Source organism: Mauremys mutica, chromosome 10, assembly GCF_020497125.1.
Source record: "Mauremys mutica isolate MM-2020 ecotype Southern chromosome 10, ASM2049712v1, whole genome shotgun sequence".
In the NCBI taxonomy this organism is placed as follows: Eukaryota; Metazoa; Chordata; order Testudines; family Geoemydidae; genus Mauremys; species Mauremys mutica.
In genome coordinates, this window is record NC_059081.1 from 16,585,480 (window position 1) to 16,608,183 (window position 22,704).

The following is a 22,704-nucleotide window of genomic DNA, read 5'->3' on the forward strand; positions in this document are numbered from 1 at the left end:
GACTGATTGTTGCCACTCTGGCAATATGTTGGATGCCAAATCAGATTCGAAGGATCATGGCTGCTGCTAAACCTAAGCAGGACTGGACTGTGCCCTACTTCAGAGCATATATCACCCTTCTTCCCATTGCAGACACCTTCTTTTACTTCAGTTCTGTGGTAAACCCACTCCTGTACAACATCTCTTCTCAGCAGTTCCGAACTGTATTTCTACAGGTCCTCCGTTGCCATCTGACGATAGAACATGCCAACAAACAGAAGCTTCTGAGAGCCAATTTGAATTCTCGAACCAGCAGTAGCCGTTTTATGCGTCCATTGATCTTCATTTCATCTAAGCGCAATTCTTCTAGAAAGAGCCCTGTTTTCTTAAGTACTTTTCAGAATGAGACCAAACCTGACTGCAGTCCACAGAAATTGAATCTTGAATCACCGGAGACCAACTTGGAAATAATGCCACTAGAGACTAATTTAGAGTCCAGTCCAGCTGCACAGAATGGCTTTCATGAACATGAAATGTGACTCCGTGTAAGGCAAAGTTAGATGACTAGCAATAAACATAACATGGAAATTAAAATAACTGAGGATCTAGAAACTGAACAATCAACTATATCTTCTTTAAGTGCTGTTTCTGATAGACTTGTTTCCAATTACACAAATGGAGCATGAGTTTTTGTGTGCCATTTGTTTTTTAAAGTGCACACTAGAAATTCAATCAGACAACTGAATTTATTAGTTGCTGACCAAAAGAAAAAAAACAGGATGAGGAAGGCGGTTCTTGGACCAAACTCTTCTTTAGCAGGATGGCAACAAAAGAACAGCAGGGTCTTGTGGGACATGGAACAAATAATGCCAGGACAAAAAAAATCCTTTAAGTTTAGCAATGCACTGACAATAAAAGAGCCAATTTTAAGAGCAAAACAGTAGTTAATATGCCTGCCTTGGGCACTGTGCCAGAACTCCCCCTCTTCTTGGGCCGGGGTCCATTGCAGAGTGGAGTATTGCAGCAGCTGATACAAACAGAGTTCATTTTCCCTGGGGAACAGAAAGACTGGTATCCAGCAGAGGCTATGAGACAGGCTGCAGAGGATGCGCAGGACTTGCGATAGAGGATTCCTGTGACACAGAACAAAAGTTATTTAGCTTGATATGAACATGCTTTTGCTGTATGCTAAAATCCTGTTTGAAGAGTCTGACAGATAGTGGTGAATACTGGTTAAAATTTTCAAGTCAATATAGGGGATATAGCCTCATCACTTCCATAAGTTAGAATAACAGATGTGTGACTAAAATCCCAGCATTGCTATGAAAATAAAGCCATTGTTTTAGATTTTTTTTTAATGTTGTACAATATGTATTTTAAAGCCATACATTTTACAACCAAAAATGTAATCCCTTGGAATGCCTGTTAAAAGGTTTGAAACAGAAATCTAGTCAATTTCAAAAGGCACTTGAATTTCAGACACTTTACCAGCCTGAGTCCCCTGGCACAATTTTTGTAGCTTTAGAATTACATTTTTTTCAATGTTTTAAAAATGTCGCTCTTGCTTGTTGCTTTGTGGGGGAAAAAGTATAGGAAGATGGGTAACTGACTGACACTGGGAGGGGAAAATGACTGAACACAAAGCACTGTTCAATGCACAAGGAAAACTAACAATGTGATTTCTCTAATTTTGTTCAGTTCTAGTTATTTTAGGAGAGGGTAAACACAATTTGAAGGGAAATTATCTTTTTTAAAGTTGGTGTTCCTTTAAAAGCTAATATCTCAAACTGTTTTTAACTGAATAAAAAGCAGTACACTCTACATTCTGATGCACACAATCCTGTATTTTAAAAATTGTATTAGGCTGTAAAATAAAGTTATTACAATTCAATACTTCAAGGGTCTTTCCTTTATGTGATATGACAGAAATTTGGATTTGGATAGGGCACACAATACAGCCGTGAATCCTTGGGGGTTTTTTGCCCAATTTACCTGGGGGAAGGTTAGGGAGAGGAAGGGGTGGAAGTGTAGTAAATGCTTAGTAAGTGTTACATGCATTCAAGATTAATAAAAACCTCATTCCTCTCTAGATCTCTTAAGTAGGATTTTAAAAAGTGCTCATCTCAGTAGGAGCAAAGTGAGGCCACTGATGGCTGCTTTCTAAAATACCACCCATAACCTTTTGATTTTTATGTCCAAGTTGATAGGCCAACACTGTCAGCCTGAGAGGAAAGGGGATGCCCTAGCCAAAGAAAAAAAATGCCCGGAACGCACATTCAGCTGCTTACTACTTAGTTTCTTTACTCTGAAATAACATGCCAACCAGTATAGCGTGTTGGCTTCTAAGTAAGGTTGTTGATTAATCGCTGTTAACTCACATGTTTAACTCAAAAAAAGTAAACACGATTAAAAAAATTAATCTTAATTAATCGCCGTTTTAATCGCACTGTTAAACAATAAAATACCAACTGAAATTTATTAAATATTTTGATTTTTTCAACATTTTCATATATATTGTATTGTGTTGTAACTGAAATCAAAGCATACATTATTTATTACAAATATTTGCACTGTAACAATGATAAACAAAAGAAATAGTATTTTTCAATTCACCTCATACAAGTACTGTAGTGCAATCTTTGTCGTGAAAGTGCAATTTACAAATGTAGATTTTTTTTGTTACATAACTGCACTCAAAAACAAAAATGTAAATCTTCAGTCTACAAGTCCACTCAGTGCTACTACTTGTTCAGCCAATCGCTAAGACAAACAAGTTTGTTTACATTTACAGGAGATAATGCTGCCCGCTTCTTATTTACGTCACCAGAAAGTGAGAAAAGACATTTGCATGACACTTCTGTAGCCGGCATTGCAAGGTCTTTACCTGCCAGATACGATAAACATCCATATGCCCCTTTGTGCTTCGGCCACCATTCCAGAGGATGTACTTCCATGCTGATAACACTCATTTAAAAAAAGTGTTAATTAAATTTGTGACTGAACTCCTTGGGGGAGTGCCCCCTGCTCTGTTTTATCCACATTCTGCCATATATTTTGTTGTTATAACAGGTCTTGGATGATGACCCAGCACATGTTGTTCGTTTCAAGAACACGTTCACTGCAGATTTGACAAAACGCAAAGGAGGTACCAAGCTGAGCTATCTAAAGATCGCTACAGCACTTGACCCAAGGTTTAAGAATCTGAAGTGCCTTCCAAAATCTGAGAGGGACAAGGTGTGGAGCATGCTTTCAGAAGTCTTAGAAGAGCAATACTCTGATGCAGAAACTACAGAACCCGAACCATCAAAAAAGAAAATCAACCTTCTGCTGGTGGCATCTGACTCAGATAATGAATGAGCATAACCTGTCATCAGCATGGAGGCATGTCCCCTGGAATGGTGGTTGAAGCATGAAGGGACATATGAATCTTTAGTGCATCTGGCATGTAAATATCATGCAAATGCCTGTTCTCCCTTTCAGGTGATGCTGTAAACAAGAAGTGGGCAGCATTATCTCCTGCAAATGTAAACAAACTTGTTTGTCTTAGCAATTGGCTGAACAAGAAGTAGGACTGAGTGGACTTGCAGGCTCTACAATTTTACATTGAATGTAGTTTTTTTGTACATAATTCTACATCTGTAAGTTCAACTTCCATGATAGAGATTGCACTACAGTACTTGTATTAGGTGAATTGAAAAATACTATATTTTTTTACAGTGCAAATATTTGTAATAAAAAATAAAGTGAGCATTGTACACTCAGTATTCTGTGTTGTAACTGAAATCAGTGTATTTGAAAATGTAGAAAACATTCAAAAATACTTATATAAATGGTATTCTATTATTATTTAACAGTGCGATTAATCACAATTAATTTTTTAATCGCTTGACAGCCCTACTTCTAAGAGGTTGTTTTGGTTTTTTTTTAATATTATGCATTAATCAGTACAACTCAAAGCACTTTATAAAGGCAAGTGAGTATCAGCATCCCCACTTTCCAGATGATGCTCAGAGAGGTGAAGCGACAGAGCAGGTCAGTGACTGTCGGGGTTAGAATTCAGGTCTCCAAACTCCAGCGTTTGGTCCTAGGCAGTTGACCATGCTGCTTCCCAGCAGGGAGAAACTGAAGATTTCAGAGCTGTATCTCTGGGTTGTTGCTTAGCCTTGCCCACCCAAGGCCCCCTCAGTAATACTATAATGACAGAATGCTCAATATTAAGCTTTTGTGCTAACTATAATGTGCAGTTCGAAGCATAAACCTTTATGTATAACCAAATTAGCTGACAAGAAAGCACTTAAGTGATACTTAAAGTTAAGTACGTACTTAACTACCACTGACTTGAAAGGAATTAACTGTAGTTTTAAAATTACATACATACATCTTTAACCCTCTCTAAATCCCGCCCCCTGGGGGTGGTCACTAATAGTTGTGGGCAAGTTCCTTCTTAGGTGGGTTGAGATAAGGATAGGAGGAGTCACTAGAAGAATTATGTGCCCATGTACACCATGAATCACAGCCCAACAAGGGCTCCTTGAGGCCGAGCACGAGTTTGGAGAGGAGGCCAAGGAGGTGGGCATGTGGCTTGTGGATAGCCAGCTATGATATGTAGGTCCACTGGCTAAATGCCATGTGAATGGGGAAGAGAGAGCAGTGCACTACTTTTACGGTCTAGTAGAGGCCTTAAGCAGTAAGAGCTACCGCAGAACAAAGCCATCTTCCCCAACCTCCCCAGTGCATAGTCAATTTGGTTTATGCCCCAGGGGAAATTATTTCCGATGCTCAGCAATATTGCTTGGAGAGGAAAAGCAGCTATTGGTCTTATTTTAATCAATTCCCTGCATGTTGCCCCAAAACTGGTACTGTTCTAGTGTAGTGAAACTTTCAGAATCGATGCCAATATAAAGTTATCTACAGAAAATGCTTATCTTATTCTTATCCTGATAATTAAATCAATGACCTGCATGGAGCCAAGATTTCACCCACTATGTTGGATTCATCTTTGAATATTGATGCTGCCATGGTATCTCACCTTAAGGACAGAAGTGCATCCTCCTTATTTTGGGTAAACATTGTTTAAAAGGGCTTTTTTTCCTTTCCTATACAGAGGTAGGGGAGGGCACAGCTCTGGTTTGAGCACTGGCCTGCTAAACCCAGAATTGTGAGCTCAATCCTTGAGGGTGCCATTTAGGGATCTGGGGCAAAAATCTGTCTGGGGATTGGTCCTGCTTTGAGCACAGGGTTGGACTAGATGATCTCCTGAGTTCCCTTCCAACTCTGATATTCTATGGTTTTATGTCAAAGTTTGCATGTGGATGACCCTGGAAATAGATTATTCCTGTCCAGGAGCTCCAACAGGATTACCCCTGGTAGGTTCATTATGCTAACATCCCAATTTCTCTCTCTCTCTCTTTTTTTTAAATGTCTGGTGCTTTGTCTATGTTTATTCTCCAGCATTAGAAGGGAAAAAGCCCTGTCCCAGCCTTGCTACTTGCATGGCCATTCCTAGAGCTAATTTTCTCTAGTTCTTGAGAAATCACTGCTTTTGTATCAGCATTAAATGAGAAAAGGCATGCTGAGTGTTTCCCATTTCTATTTTAGAAGATCAAACCTTGGTGATGAGTCCTCTCCCTCATCTGCAGGCTTCTGGCTCATGCAATCATCTATATTTAGAAGGTCATCCATGTCAAGAACATTGAATCTTGATTTTTCCCTGCCTAACTATTAAGCTTCTAGAATGTTGGTAACAGCGGTGCATGATTTTGTTCTGTTTATATGAAGTTTTTCTTCTGCTGCTGAGCATTTTTCTTTGACAGATGATTTCCATGTGATTTGCATCCACAGTGAAGTATTGTTTAGGTATCTGATGTGATGGAGCCTCCAAGTTATGTTCCTTTGACTGAAAGACGATGTTCATTGCTGTGAACAGTTTGTTCATGCCCTCAAATGTAAGCATCCTGATTTTCACCAGGGAAGTCTGAAGACCTCAATCAGGAAGATCATATACGCCTACAGCCTTAACTTCAACTGCCATCAAGGGCTTTCTATCTCCAGCATGAATTCAATTGAATAATAGAGTTCCTGTAAAAAGAAACACTGAATTCCTGCAGGGCAGGTGGAATTTTAAAACTCTAGCACTGTAGTTTCATGCACAGATGGAACACATTCATGCTTAAGTAGAACGAATGATCTGACTGGCAATAAAACCTCATTGTAACATTCATCTCTTGTGGCGTCTTCGTGATTGTTTCTTCCAATAGGAAATTCCATTCCCCAATGAGTGTTTATTCCCATTTCCAGCTGCAGTAGCAGTAATCTGAATTAGACTCATATTCTTCTTTAGATAATTAAAACTGTGCAGCATTCTTATAGTTGGGTTTGTGGCAGCTCTTTGGCTTCCTTAGAACTCTCCACATCCAAAATATTTTTATAAATAAAAAAGTACAGATGGATCTTAAGGAGCTGTTGTTACATAGAAAGTATCTGCATTTTCAAGATGACTCTAGGAGCTGTCAGGTAGCAACTCAACTTATATGGACAAAGGTTTTTGCTGTGCTTGGCAGCTGTAATCCTTCCCAAGGTACAATAAAGATAAGAAAGTAGGCTGAAAAATAGGAAAAACTGCTGCCAACTGAGGCGATTTACTTTCTTTTTGCTCAACTTCTAATCAAATACAACTTTTATTTCCCCATACCATTTTGGTACAAGTTGGGGCAAAAAATATGAAGCCCTGAATCATAGAAATCTTAGAGATGGTTATTATAGAAGACTAGCTCATAGCTCTTTGGTCCTGGGTTCTCGAGGTAGTAGAATGAATGCAGAACAAATGATTAGATTGTGGATTAGAGGCTAGATAACTGTCATCCTTTCTGGATTTTCCACCTCTAGAAGCCTTATTACTTGTATACCTCAAAGCAGTCTTTCCTCTGACTTCACTTTTTAGGTGGTGAAGATTGGAGATGGAAATGCTCTTTTGTCCTCCTTCACCCCTTCTGAAATTACTACTGGAAACATCTGCCTGAACAATTTCACCCCCTTGTTAATGGTGTTGAAGACAATGCTGTCTTCTACCATCACAGATTTCACTGCTCAGTAATGGAGACCATTGGTTCAGATACAAATAAATCATCAATTTAATGCACCACATATAAATGGAGTTGACACATCTCTCCGTGTGAAGAAGATGTCATGTAAGCTGCTTGAGTTTAGAGGTCTCAGACAATTCTGGTGGTCAAATATTTTTACAATGTAAACGATGTTTTGATAGAAATTTAGACCATGCCAGATGGTCCAAAACAATACCCACCCCACCACTCACTGAGGAGATATATACCCTACCCCCACACATTCATTTCTCTAAGACTCTACTATATATCATATAAAAATGACATAAAAAGAACTTTATGAAGGTTGCCTTGTCAAGCACTCAAACTGGGAAATGACAAATTTAAGGCTGCCTGTGCAACCTTGATTCATTCTTCTTGTGCCTATATATTATGATATAGTCTCTAATTACATGATCACATACTATTTTTTTTCCCACAGGATACCTGCCTCTTTTGGTGCACAGAAAAAACAGGGTTCACTTACTGAGCTCAGTTCCAGTATCCACCTCCGAGCATCAATAACATGTATACAAAGTCAATCCTACCTATCACATCGCTTATCACGTCTGGATTTGCTGCGAGTTTTTACCAAAAATGGAGGAAGGTAAATTCTACCCCGATTTACAAAACCATACAACTCCTGGTGAGCTTTTTAATAAACAAAGCTTAGAGCAGCAGGTCCAGGCTGACAAGTGTACTGAACTGGTGTACATTAGGTTGAACACCAGGACTGGAAGAGTGCAGTGTTTACTGCTGTACATCTTGTATCCTATGAAATATATCAAACCTAGACTTCAAGGAATGCAGCATTACTGAGGTTTAATAATGTGTATATCTGATTTCCCAAGATCCTAATTAAAAGACCAGGTATAACAGGCCCAGTCACATCTATATTTGGTTGGAACAAATTCCTAATAAATTTTCAATAAGTACCCTTACTCTTGTCCTAACCACCTCCCACTTTTGAATACGCACCTGCTTTCTGCAAAGATAGATGTGGAAGGAGCACCTGCCCCTGATGCATTCTTGTATATTACCCATCTCTTAGGCCCAGAGCTATATAGGTATTTAGCCATTGCAACGCTTAGCATTTGAAAACCACATCATCTACGAAGCCTGTGTTAGGTGCCTAGATGCCCAATAGAGGACATAGGGAGAGACGGGCACCTGAAAATGGGATCCACAAAAGCCAGCATGCTAGGTGGAAAGCTGCTTACAGTAGCCAATATTAAATGCAAATGAGAAAGTGTGGCCTAAGCGGCCATTCTCTCACAGTGCTAGACAGTTCCCAGACTTACACGCCTATCTCTGCTTGCAAGCAAAGCTGGGAACTCTCTCTCCTGGACCAGGAGCCTGAGTCAGATGTCTAAGCCTAGTGCTAAAAAAAAAAAAAAAAAAAAAAAAAAAGTAGGTGCCTGACACCACATAAAACAGAAGGGAGAGGAGGTGGACTCTACTGGGATAAAGGTTATAAGAGTTAGGGGACTTAGCCAGGATGCAGCAGACCAGGGGTTGGCAACCTTCGGCATGCAGCCCATCAGGGTAATCCATTGATGGGCCGTGAGACATTTTATTTACATTGACCATCTGCAAGCACGGTACCCTGCAGCTCCCAGGCTGCAGCTCACTATTCCCGGCCCACGGGAGCTGCGGCGCAGGCCGCAGAGACATGCTGGCCACTGCTTCCCGCAGCTCCCATTGGCTGGGAGCTGTGTGGTGGGGGTGGGGAGGGTCAATGTAAACAAAATGTCTTGCGGCCCGCTAGCGAATTACCCGGATGGGCGGCGTGCCGAAGGCTGCTGACCCTGCTGTATAGTTCAATTCCCCTCTATGCCTGATGAGACGAAGGGCTTTGAACAGGGTTTTCCCCCCATCTCAGATGAGTGCCCTCAACACTGCACTGCAGAGTCAGTCATTCTCATATATCCTCTGGTCCAATTAGTATTTAAGTAAAGTGGAATTGCTACAATAAGGAAGATTGAGAGATGGCCCCATCAGAATATCCCATTGTCCGTACTCTAACCACTGGGCTAATGGTTATAAGGGAGGTGCCTGCTGCCTCTGCCTCTTCCCCCCCCCCCATTTTGTGGGGAGAGAGGCATGCGCTTTACCCTGCAGGAAAGCTAGGCAGTGGGATCATGCTGGGGAACAGGCATGACGTATGCACCCAGCCGCCTGTCTGAGGCAGTACTGTGCATTTGTAGACACAGGAATTTAGGAGCCATGGGGACTTTTATAGCAAAATGTAGATCCCTACAGGGTTAGGTGGCAGTTGAATAGGGAGAGAGCACAGTGGTGCCTAAAAATGGGAGTGAGATTCAAGGGCCCTTCATGGCGCTGGCCCTCAGGGTCTGTCTTTATGTCTAAAACAGTGTCAGGAGCCCTGGGTTCAAAACTGTTTAGTGTGGGTAGCATTGCATGCATCTGGCTTTGCTTTAGGATTATAGTGGGGCCCTTAAACAGTAAGCTCTTTGAGACAGGAAATCTTATTTGTTCCACACTATACAATGCTGGATACAGCTAAGGGCTAGTCTATACTAGGAACTTACATTGGTATGCCAACCTACCCATCAGTGCAGACTGCACTAGGTTCATGGACGAACTCTTCCATCAACCCAGCTATCCCATATCAGCGTAGGTAGCATTTATACTCAAGCACTACAGCGGCGCAGCGGTTGTAGTGTAGACTTAGCCAGTAGACGAGTCATTTAGCATCTTCCAGGTCCAACAAAACAATAAACCGTGGAGGGGAAAACCCATTCAAACAAACCTTTGCATACATCAATGTTGCATGTACCATTCATTCATTCATATAGTAGCCTATGAGCTAGTTGGGGGGTTTGGCAATCATGGAGTGCCCCATGTGGTAATGCAATCTTCTTACGGTCCCTAGCGCATGGTGTTCCTGTCCTTTCATGTAGCAATGGGAATTTCCACAGGGAGGCTATTTCATGCCCAATACACATTTTAGCCTGTACAACTACAGTGCATAAATTGGACTGTCTCCCCTATCACTGAAATAAATGAATGCCTATTGTACCACAGTAGCTGCACAATCATATTTTATGACTATGAGTAAAGATTCTACTATTCTTGCCTCAAAATAAGGTAAGCAAAGCATGTCTACCCTAAGGACTTCTTTACTGCATATGCTGCAGATGAAGCATACAACGAGCAACACAGAGCAAAAAATACGGTGTATTCCAGCTCTGTGCAGGCATTTTTTTAGTACCTCTATTCTATTAAAAACAAACTGTCAAACACAAGCCAGCAAAACAAAAGGTACTTAGCATCTGCAGGCGCACAGAAAGAAGGTTTCTATGTCTTGTTCTTTGCTGTATCACTAGTTTCTGTGGGCCTTTAATGTACCTTTCTTATATTTATTTGTCTGGCACTGCCCAGAATATGCTAGTGCTTTTGATACATAATAAAGAGCTTATGGCAGAACAGATCAGCCATAGCATAAAGAAAAGCTCACACAGAATAACAGAAAATAGCAACAGGGCTACCAAAAATTGGGACCCATTCAAGTATAGAAGACGACCAGTTATAACACTGAATTTAAAACAATCCACCAATGCACAGCAGTCTGAGAGCACAACTGGGCCCAAACGTGTTCATTTTAGTCTGCTGAATAGCAATTATTGAGAAGGGTTTCAAGAAACAAAGTGTTAGCTTCACAAAGGGGATTAAGCCAAGCAATTCCTAACTTTCAGGTGCGCTGATACCAGTGGAATTCACAAACCCTGAGTTAGGGGCCCACGTGCCCTCTACACTGTGTGGGGAGAATTAGACACCTCAAAATGGGGTCCCCAAAACACAGCATGCTGAGCTGGGAGTTGCCTGAACTAGCCAATAGAGTGAGAGGGAGAGCCCACTGTTGGTAGCAAATGCCAAGGAGAGTGGTGTGTCATGAGCCCTGCCCCTCAAAGGGAACTAGATGCCTAAATCTGGGTTGAAAGCTCATTAGCCAAGTGATTAGGACACTCATTTGGGATGTAAGAGACCCTGATTCAATTTCCCCTTCTGTCTGATGAGCAGGGGCTTCCATCACTCAGATGAGTGCCCTAACCGTTGGACTAGGGGATACTGTGATGTGGAGCTCTCCTGCTGATGCTATTCCATGGGTATAAATAATTAAATATCCATTGGGCCAGAGAGAGCAAGTGTGACGTGACTCTAGTCCAGTGCTTAGCACACCCATGTTTAAATCCCTTCTCATTAGGCAGAAGAAGGACTTAAACTGGGGTCTCCCAGATGAATGCTGTAACCACTGGGCTGATGGGTATGCAGCAGCTGCTCTTCCCCAGCAAGGAGGCTGGGCTATGCAGAGTTAGGCAGGCTCTGAGCACACCTACCTGCTCAGGCCCTGCACAGTAAGGCCTAATTTGAGAATCCTGTAGGGGCTTAGGGAATAGTTAGGTATGCAGGCACCTGCCTGAGGTGCAGTGTGCATGCCCAGCGGCTGGAATCTAGGCACCTAAGGGACTTTTGCAGTAAACATCTTTGGTGCTTAGTGAATTTAGGCAGAAACTGATACATCCAGACTTAGATGGCATCTGAGCAAGGGGTTTGTAAATGCCAGTGGTGACTAAATACTGGGCTTAAGCACCTGAAGTGGGAATTTGTGGCCTTAAGTCCCTTTGGGAATCTGGCCTAAAAACAAAATTAAAGATGAAATGGCCTTAAATTAAATACATTGTAAAATAGACATTTCTGTAATTCCAAATCATGTTTTGCATCATAATGTTTCTGATTGCTGGGGTATCAAATAGAACAGTATAAGACCTTCCCCGCGGCTCTAGCTAACTATTCCTCCAATAGGCTTTTGTAAAGAAGAGAAGCCACAAGGAAGCAATGCATGGAAAGTTGCTGCCATATCCTTGCATTTGCTACTTACCACAAAGGCTGCAAATTAACTGTTGCCTCAGTCAAGCTCATCTGAATCAGCTGCACGTGAACACACCATGTGAAACAGGTAACACTAATTAGCCTCACTTTAATGATACATGTTCATGATTAATGAAGTCTGTCTTGGATGTTATTGCATTTGTTCATAAAGACAAGTTTTAATACAGTGTATATAAGCTGACAAAGCATTCTTATGTCACCTTTATTATACCAGCCTCCTAAATGGCCTCACCTCTTATTCCTCTGAATTTTTTAATTTTGGGGTCTTGGGAAATCTGCATCGTCATGCTTTTTTGAAGCACTCAGACTTCATAGAATCTCAGGGTTGGAAGGGACCTCAGGAGGTCATCTAGTCCAACCCCCGCTCAAAGCAGGACCAAACCCAACTAAATCATCCCAGCCAGGGCTTTCTCAAGCCTGACCCGTAAAAACCTCTAAGGAAGGAGATTCCACCACCTCCCTAGGTAACCCATTCCAGTTCTTCACGACCCTACTAGTGAAAAAGTTTTTCCTAATGTCCAACCTAAACCTCCCCCTCTGCGACTTGAGACCATTACTCCTTGTTCTGTCATCTTCTACCACTGAGAACAGTCTAGATCCATCCTCTTTGGAACCCCCTTTCAGGTAGTTGAAAGCAGCTATCAAATCCCCCCTCATTCTTCTCTTCTGCAGGCTAAACAATCTCACTTCCCTCAGCCTCTCCTCATAAGTCATGTGCTCCAGCCCCCTAATCATTTTTGTTGCCCTCTGCTGGACTCTCTCCAATTTATCCACATCCTTTTTGTAGTGTGGGGCCCAAAACTGGACACAGTACTCCAAATGAGGCCTCACCAGTCCTGAATAGAGGGGAATGATCACGTCCCTCGATCTGCTGGAAATGCCCCTACTTATACAACCCAAAATGCCATTAGCCTTCTTGGCAACAAGGGCACACTGTTGACTCATATTCAGCTTTTCGTCCACCGTAACCCCTAGGTCCTTTTCTGCAGAACTGCTGCCCAGCCATTCGGTCCCTAGTCTGTAGCAGTGCCTGGGATTCTTCCGTCCTAAGTGCAGGACTCTGCACTTGTCCTTGTTGAACCTCATCATATTTCTTTTGGCCCAATCCTCTAATTTGTCTAGGTCCCTCTGTATCCTATCCCTACCCTCCAGCGTATCAACCACTCCTCCCAGTTTAGCGTCATCTGCAAACTTGCTAAGGGTGCAGTCCACACCATCCTCCAGATCGTTAATGAAGATATTGAACAAAACCGGCCCCAGCACCGACCCTTGGGGCACTCCACTTGATACCGGCTGCCAACTAGACATGGAACCATTGATCACTACCGTTGAGCCCGACCATCTAGCCAGTTTTCTATCCACCTTACCGTCCATTCATCTAGCCCATACTTCTTTAACTTGCTGGCAAGAATACTGTGGGAGACTGTATCAAAAGCTTTGCTAAAGTCCAGAAATAGCACGTCCACTGCTTTCCCCTCATCCACAGAGTCGGTTATCTCATCATAGAAGGCAATTAGGTTAGTCAGGCATGACTTGCCCTTGGTGAATCCATGCTGACTGTTCCTGATCACTTTCTCCTCCTTTAAGTGGTTCAGAATTGATTCCTTGAGGACCTGTTCCATGATTTTTCCAGGGACTGAGGTGAGACTGACTGGCCTGTAGTTCCCTGGATCTTCCTTCTTCCCTTTTTTAAAGATGGGCACTATATTAGCTTTTTTCCAGTCATCCGGGACCTCCCCCGATCGCCATGATTTTTCAAAGATAATGGTCAATGGCTCTGCAATCTCATCGGCCAACTCCTTTAGCACCCTCGGATGCAGTCCATCCTGCCCCATGGACTTGTGCTCGTCCAGCTTTTCTAAATAGTCCCAAACTACTTCTTTCTCCACAGAGAGCTGGTCACCTCCTCCCCATACCGAGCTGACCTTGTCTGTGAAGACAGAGGCAAAAAAAGCATTGAGTACACTAGCTTTCTCCACATCCTCTGTCACTAGGTTCCCTCCCTCATTCAGCAAGGGGCCCACACTTTCCTTGACTTTCTTCTTGTTGCTAACATACCTGAAGAAACCCTTCTTGTTACTCCTAACATCTCCGGCTAGCTGCAACTCCAAGTGTGATTTGGCCTTCCTAATTTCACTCCTGCATGCCTGAGCAATACTTTTATACTCCTCCCTGGTTATTTGTCCAATCTTCCACTTCTTGTAAGCTGTTCTTTTGTGTTTAAGACGAGCAAGGATTTCACTGTTAAGCCAAGCTGGTCGCCTGCCATATTTACTTTTCTTCCTACACATCGGGATGGTTTGTTCCTGCAACCTCAATAAGGATTCTTTAAAATACAGCCAGCTTTCCTCGACTCCTTTCCCCGTCATGTTATTCTCCCAGGGGACCTTGCCCATCAGTTCCCTGAGGGAGTCGAAGTCTGCTTTTCTGAAGTCCAGGGTCTCTGTTCTACTGCTCTCCTTTCTTCCTTGTGTCAGGATCCTGAACTCGACCATCTCATGGTCACTTCCTCCCAGGTTCCCATCCACTATTGCTTCCTCTACTATTTCTTCCCTGTTTGTGAGCAGCAGGTCAAGAAGAGCTTTTCCCCTAGTTGGTTCCTCCAGCACTTGCACCAGGAAATTGTCCCCTACACTTTCCAGAAACTTCCTGGATTGTCTGTGCACTGCTGTATTGCTCTCCCAGCAGATATCGGGGTGATTAAAGTCACCCATGAGAACCAGGGCCTGTGATCTAGCAACTTCTGTTAGTTGCTGGAAGAAAGCTTCGTCCATCTCATCCCCCTGGTCTGGTGGTCTGTAGCAGACTCCCACCACAACATCACCCTTGTTGTTCATACTTCTAAATTTAATCCAGAGACTCTCAGGTTTTTCTGCAGTTTCATACTGGAGCTCTGAGCAGTCATACTGTTCTCTTACATACAACGCAACTCCCCCACCTTTTCTGCCCTGCCTATCCTTCCTGAACAGTTTATATTCATCCATGACAGTACTCCAATCACGTGAGTTATCCCACCAAGTCTCTGTTATTCCAATTACATCATAATTCCTTGACTGTGCCAGGACTTCTAGTTCTCCCTGCTTGTTCCCCAGGCTTCTTGCATTTGTGTATAGGCATGTAAGATAACTCACTGATTGTCCTGGTGTCCCAGTATGGGGCAGGAGCCCTCCCCTCTTGCACTCACCTACTTGTGCTTTCTCCCGATATCCCACTTCCCCACTTACCTCGGGGCTTTGGTCTCCTTCCCCCGGTGAACCTAGTTTAAAGCCCTCCTCACTAGGTTAGCCAGCCTGCTTGCAAAGATGCTCTTCCCTCTCTTCAACTTGATGTCTTGTTTGTCTGCTCAGTGTGCTGACTTCTGTGAATCTCTTTTTTTAGACACCTAACTCTCCCCATGCATTGTATAGGGACCCTGGGCACTTAAGTCAGGGTTGTGAATGCCACTTGGTGGCAGGGAACCTAAAAGATAGGCATTGCAACACTCAGCCTATGCACCCCTTCCTTGTGAATCCCACCCTTATTGTAATGGCAGCATAATTAAATATAATCTTTGATGTATATCATTTAATTAAATATGACTTTTGATTTATATGAAATGTGGGACCAGATTATTTAGAGTTCAGGTTTTTTGATACATCCATAGATGGTCAAAAACAGCCTGCAAAGCCACAAAAGGCTTAGGGTACAGGATTATCCTGCTCTAGTGGAGGATCTGGTATAGATTAACTAGGACAGCCTTTGTAACAGACTAGGTGGCTTTGACATGTGCCTTTTTCTCCATTCACTGGTTTGTAAAGCTAAGTGTAACATCAACAAACTCTGGTCGTTGGTGGGAGCAATTGAACCTGGGATCTCTGAAGCTTAGTGCGTGATTCTCTGCTGCATGAGCTAAAAGCCACATGCCGCTTAGTCAAGGCTGTAGCAGACTCATAAACCTCCTAGAGGGTAAAGTGCCACTAGACGGGGACAGAACACCACACCCAGCAGACACCAGTCACACAAGCATCCCTGTTTATCTAGTACAGGGGTCAGCAACCTTTCAGAAGTGGTGTGCCGAGTCTTCATTTATTCACTCCAATTTAAGGTTTTCAAGTTTATAATATATAACTAAACTATAGTTGTTTGTAACGTAAATAAGGTTTTAAAAATGTTTAAGAAGCTTCATTTAAAATTAAATTAAAATGCAGAGCCCCCCGGACTGGTGGCCAGGACCCGGCAGTGTGAGTGCCACTGAAAATAAGCTCGCGTGTGGCCTTCGGCACACGTGCCATAGGTTGCCTACCCCTGATCTAGTATTTGTTCACAGGATTCATTATGCAGGGATTTGATGCCACAAGTCCTTCTCCCCAACTTACAGAAAAAGTCTTTATGAATATTTGATCCACTAAGGTCCCACACGTATTAGAATGTGACACCTCTTGCAGGTGGAAAAGGAATGTTTCCCTGCATTATTCTTTGAAAAGAAATCATGTATTCAAAACTTGCTTATGTGCAACTACACTAATATTCAAGAAGCTGTTACAATAACTTCATATACAAGACTCAAACCTGTGCTCTTGTTTTGTTTCTAATAAAGAATAACCTGCTTGGAAGAGCTGAAGACAGGGCATGCTTTTAATTATAGATACACACACATACACACTCACTCACACTCTCTCTCTCACTAAATGGTGCGGTTTCATTTTAGACTAATTTTGCTGTCCCTACTCTCTCAAAACACACTGAAGTTAATTAGGTTTTAATAACAATTGTACTTATGTACTACCTTCCATGAGAGAATCTCAAAGTGATTTAATAAACATCTAATTAATCTTCGCTATATTTAATTATGATCCTCAATTTATAGATGAGGTATGAGGTTAAATGATCTGAAGTCTGCAGCACAACCAGAGACAGAACTCAGCTCTTTTGTCTTCAAGACCTATGCTTTAGAACCAAGGCCCTGCATCCCCTCTTTCATTACGCTAGTAAGGATTCCAGAATTGGACCCTATGAATGTATTAAGGAGCAAGTATATCCATTACAATTAGATTCTTAGGTAGCATAGTGTAGTTATAAAAACTACATCCATTATCTTAGTGTTTTCTTCCTAAGGGCTTGTATGACTTGAATGTTAATTTGGATTAAGGCAGGCTATGAATTTAAAGTGCAATAGCTATTTCTGAACAACTCCGAGTGTGGACACTCATTTCAGACTTATTCTTTACTGCGTCCTGAATGACTCCTGGTGTAGACAAGCCAAAATAGTTTTTCATATACAATTTCAATTTATGCTTAGAATGATTGCAGCAACTATTTTAAAAGATTGTTTTATTCAGGGCCTTGGTTTTTACATCGTTTGTGCAAATACAGTAATAACAGGTGGTTTTGAGCAACACATGTCTTTTTAAAAAAAGATGCTTGACTACCTGCTTTCTGACCTCTCTGCCATGACCATGTCTTGTAGAACTGAAAATGTTCTTAGATGAAAACAGGATAATTGCTGGATACAGTGAATAAGGGACTGGATTACTGTGATTTATTTTACAATATTGAAGAACATGGCATCAAATCATGCCTTCCAATTATGGCACTGGAAGTCTAAAGCAAAACCGGCTTGTTAATATTGTTTTAAATAATGACCCAGGAAAATCCATCCTATTGCTTCCAGCTTCACAAAGCACAAGTGAGGCATTAAACTACTAAAAAATATGCATTGATTAGCAAAGTCTAAGAGCAGCACCTGGTTTTTCTGTATTACCAGACAGACTTTTTCAGTAAATGCTAAGTATGGATTACAAACAATTGCATTCCAGTCAAACCTCAGCTTTCATTTTCCAGTCTTAACCTTTTATTTTCTGCTGTTGTATCTATTTCTTCTTTACAATTTACTGTGCACTGGCAGCCAAGTAGTAAATTGTACAACTTCTCAAGTACAGTTGGCTTGTGCAGTTGTCATCTGTCCTTTCTTTCTACATGGTAGGGAAGCATCATGGATATTGAGATCAAAATGTACTCCAGTTTCCAGTATTAGAGATTAACTCAGGCTTCTTACCTTTCAGGATCAGAGTTTAGTATTTTACTTGCAAGTGTTGATTATAGTACTAATCCCTGGAAATTAGGGAGCCATAGTCCTTATGCTATTTTGAGTGTTAAATGGCCCCAATCTTGCAAACATTTTTACATAAATAACTTTATGCATGTGAATAGTCCACATATTTTTCAAGAGCCTTATTGAGTTCGGTGTGTCTATTTGCATGTGTACAGCTATTTGCCAATATACATATTTGCAGGACAGGGGCTCATGTCGTCAGCTCTTGCAAGTTTAACCCAGAAACCTACATTCAGGCGTTGATGGATAAATAAAGAAGGACCTAATTTATGAGTATTTTGTGGTTTAAAGTATGTATTTATGGTTTAAATCCAAAATCAATAGCAAAATATATATTTAGATCCTGCTGTCCTGGACTTCAATGTGAACAGGATAAGGCCATTGGTTTGGGGGTTTTTAAATGATTTTTAGTTCACATTGAGCGCATCACTGGTAACACCACCATTAGAATGCTACGTACTATGGATGCCGCATTTGTGATTACTCTCAATTTTGCCAGTGGATGCCCCTGCTATAAAATGAAAATAACTACACTGTTGTCATTAAATATACTTGCTTGTGTTTAGCTCCCCGGGAGTTAGAGAAAAATCTGGGCAGGTCACTGGAAATTGTTTTTGAAATTCAGATTCATTTATATGTGAAATGTGGGGCACAATATGGTACTCTGAAGAGACAGAATTCAGAGATACCAGCCTATGGGCACCATATCCTATCATTGTACATATTTTTCAGACAAGCCCAGAAATAGAAAAACATAAAAAGCTATTGTCCGTGACCTGTGAGGAATGAAATGCACTGGACCAGATATCACAACTTCCTTAAAATAATACAACACTTCATCACGTTTGCATTTGGATCCTTTTCATGGTTTTCAAGTCATAAACTACTTGAAGTCCACAACTAGCTCAATCATTACTTTACTGTATTTAAAACACACACAAAAAGCAATTTATTATACTCTCCATGGCTTCACCTTATCTAATGCACTTAATTCAGTTTATCTCCTGCTTGCTTTGTAGTGTTGTAGGCAACCGAAAGATAGAAAGCAATTTTTTAATAAGAGAACATGCCCTACAGCTTTGGCATCTGAAAACAGGTTCTGAATGGTAATATATCCAGATCTCAAAGTTTACAGCATATAGTGAAAGTTAATGACATATACTATAATTCTTTTATTCATATGCAAGCTTTTATTCACACCCCCAACAAAAAGAATCTAGGTGCCATGGATACTGGTTACTATGCTTTGATTCTGCTGAGCATCAAACAGTGCAGAACAAGATGCTATTTGCTAACAATGTCATGCACTAAATTACTTTATACATTTGAAAAATACTAATAAAATAGATTGTGCTAAGTGTTAGATTAGTTTTGAAAATGATTAAAATAGATAATATGTGCATCTCTTCATTCCCCTCCTTATTTCCAATGCCACTGAGTTATTAAAACAAAAGACTTTAATCACTTTTGACATTTTTTTAAGAACAAACACACACCCTGAAACCACTGTATGAGTTGGTACATATTCCTTTCTGTAAATTTTTAAGTAATGAAAATGAAGTTAAAGAAGATTATAGCTATTACCTATAAAACCCTAATGCCTAGAGAGATTCTGAAGATGTTGAACTTTGTTGGCTATTATAATCTTTTGTCAATAAATGTATACAGGGCACACTCTCCCCTTGATGCCAATGTGTAACTGCTCCTTGAGTCAATGGGAGTTATGCATGTGCAGGAGAGGAGTATATATTTGTGTAGCCCTTAAGAACCACATATATGGTGCAACTTGAATGTGGCAGCAAAGAAAACAGAGGTGAAGGTGTTAATGTAGGACTAGTTGTGATAGAACTTTAACATCAGCTTCGCTCTGCTTGATAAAAGGAGGGACTTGGAAATCAGTATCATGAAGAGCCTTAGAAACAGCAATTAAAATTCACCAGTGAAATGATTATCATGTTCCTAGGCACTACTTTAAGTGTACAATTACAGTAATTGCTTTAATTATACTGCAGTATTCTATACAAGTGCATGCATGGGAAATGCCACTGTAAATTTTTTTTAAAAAAAGAAGAGAATCTTTTATTGTAGGTGTATTGAATTGATGAGGTTGTAGGTGACTTCATTTACAGGGAAACTTTATAACTAACCTAAATTTCTCTAGATAGCAAGGGATTTTAGAAACTTTTTTTGTAAGGCCTATTGCAGAACACTTGTTGCCTTTTTCCAAGTGGCATTTCTAATGCAGATACTAGGTGCATGATGTAACAGAAACAGTGAAAAATAGATTTAAAAGCTACATAACTGAGAGAGGTAGCAAGAGCATGAAGCCTTGTTTTAAAAATTCAATAGCCTGTTACAGCAACAGTAACTCCTTGCTTAACGTTGTAGTTATGTTCCTGAAAAATGCGACTTTAAGCGAAACGATGTTAAGCGAATCCAATTTCCCCATAAGAATTAATGTAAATGGGGGGGGGGTTAGGTTCCAGGGAAATTTTTTTAACCAGACAAAAAACTATATATTATATATAGAGAGATATACACACAGTATACATTTTAAACAAACAATTTAAATCTGTTCACAGCTATGATGATTGTGAAGCTTGGTTAAGGTGGTAAAGTTAGAGTAGGGTGACTAGATGTTCTGATTTTATAGGGACGGTCCCAATTTTTGGGTCTTTTTCTTATATAGGCTCCTATTACCCTCCACCTCCTGTCCCGATTTTTTGCATTTGCTGTCTGGTCACCCAAAGTTAGAAGGTGGAAGAGGGAGGGATATTTCCCAGGGAATGCCTTGCTGCTAAATGATGAACTAGCACTCGGCTGAGCCCTCAAGGGTTAACACATTGTTGTTAATGTACCTCTCACACAAGGCAGCACGAACAGGAGGGAGGGGAGACAGCATAGCAGATGGTGACAGACACACACCTTGTGTGTGGGAGAGAGAGAGAGATGCACACTGCCCCTTTAAGTAAGCTGACCCACTCTTAAGTGCATTGTCTTTTTAAGTGGATCAGGAAGTTGAGACAGCAGCTGCTGCCCCAGGCTCTCTCTGTCTCTCTCCCTCCATGTCCCCTCCCTGCTCTATATGGAGAAGGGATAAGCGGGGTGCAGGAGCAGGGGGGAGGGGGACACCCTGACATTAGCACCCCCCCTTCCCCCTCTGCACAGCAAGCAGGAGTCTCTGGAAGCAGCTCCAAGGCAGAGGGCAGGAGCAGCACATGGCAGTGTGAGGAGGGACAACTGACCAGCCTGGCAATTGATAGATTGCTGGGTGGCTGCAGCACGGGGAACTTAGGGGAAGGGGGAGCTGATAGGGGGGCTGCCGGTCCACCCTGGTTACAAGCCCCCACCAGCTAGCTGCAATGGGCTGCTCTTCCTGCAAGCAGTGGACAAAGCAGGTGGCTGCCAAACCTCAGAAGGGAGCATTGCACAACTTTAAACGAGCATGTTCCCTAATTGATCAGCAACGTAACAACAAAACAACGTTAACCGGGACGACTTTAAGTGAGGAGTTACTGTACTGAGCATTGAGATGGTCTAAGAATTTTACATTTTCCAACTCTTTCCTTTGATTTTTCTCCCCTCACAGTTGGTTTCCTTCTACACCGTTCATTTTCTGGATTTATTCTATTTTTAAAAACATCATTATTTATAGTGATAAGAAATTGCCTTGTATCACATCTTGCTACTGGTTGTACTGTTTTCTCCACTTGGAGATTGATTGGGTTCTGTATTTGCTGCATTTCTGTATCTCTTTGCAGACTATGGGCCTGATTCAAAGTCAGTGGAAAGATCAACTCCCCTTGGATTCAGTGGGTTTTGCATCAAGCCCTATGTGGTCAGGTCACTCGTCACCAATAGAAGAAAAGTTGTATTTCTTAGAATTTGTTTCATTTATATATAATAAACACGTGAATAGCCAGAATATTTCATTCTGTCCAAAGGAGAGAAGTGTGCATTACGTTTCTTTGTTCTTGTATTCACTTTCACTTTGAAAAGCAGCGGCTTTGTAGATTCAGTGCTCAAAATCAGTTAAAAAAATCAGTTACCAATGTTTTCCTGAAATAGTTGCAAATGGAATTAATATAATGAAGAATGCTTCTCGTTCATCAAACTTTTCATCTATGTAATCTGCTTGCAAATATCAGCTGCTTCTTCAGCTGGAAGGCTAACCTTAAAAACCTATCCCTTATGTTAGTTTCTATGGCACCAAAAGTATTTGATATGGGCTTCAGTGCCTCTTCCAGAGCTCACAGTTCTTCTCTATAAAGAAGAGACGTATTGATGCTTTTTAAAGACTAGGTTAGCTAATTAGCTGGAAAAGTGCATTCCCTGTAGTGAAATATGGCTCTTTTGCATCTCCCACTGGAAGCCATCTCCCATTACCACCTAAAACTTAGTCTTGCAAAATGCATAAATAACGGTACTGAAACTTGGAACATTTTTGTCATTTACTTCATGAAGTCTCCAAATCTGTACATTTTGGATGGGTTCTCTAGGTTCTATTGCAATATAAACTGATAAGAGTACCTGTGTGTTGAGGGGTGGGAGGGAAAAGAGGGTATATTCATTCAGTATAGACACCCATCTAGGTACATGCTTAACTGCTTCCCCCACCCA

General features: G+C 41.3%; 2 protein-coding genes across 2 annotated transcripts in view; one reads left to right on the forward strand and one right to left on the reverse strand.

Annotated features, from left to right (window-relative positions):
* The window catches only part of GPR39 (G protein-coupled receptor 39), a 126,744-nt gene extending 124,874 nt beyond the window's left edge, over nucleotides 1-1,870 (forward strand). Inside the window, exon 2 of the mRNA XM_045032963.1 lies at nucleotides 1-1,870. Within this exon, the coding sequence (XP_044888898.1) occupies nucleotides 1-518 (518 nt within the window). The 3' untranslated portion in view covers nucleotides 519-1,870.
* Nucleotides 874-22,704, reverse strand: part of LYPD1 (LY6/PLAUR domain containing 1) — a 27,373-nt gene continuing 5,542 nt past the window's right edge. The window contains exon 3 of the mRNA XM_045032966.1: nucleotides 874-1,112. Within this exon, the coding sequence (XP_044888901.1) occupies nucleotides 874-1,112 (239 nt within the window). The remainder of the gene's footprint in view (nucleotides 1,113-22,704) is intronic.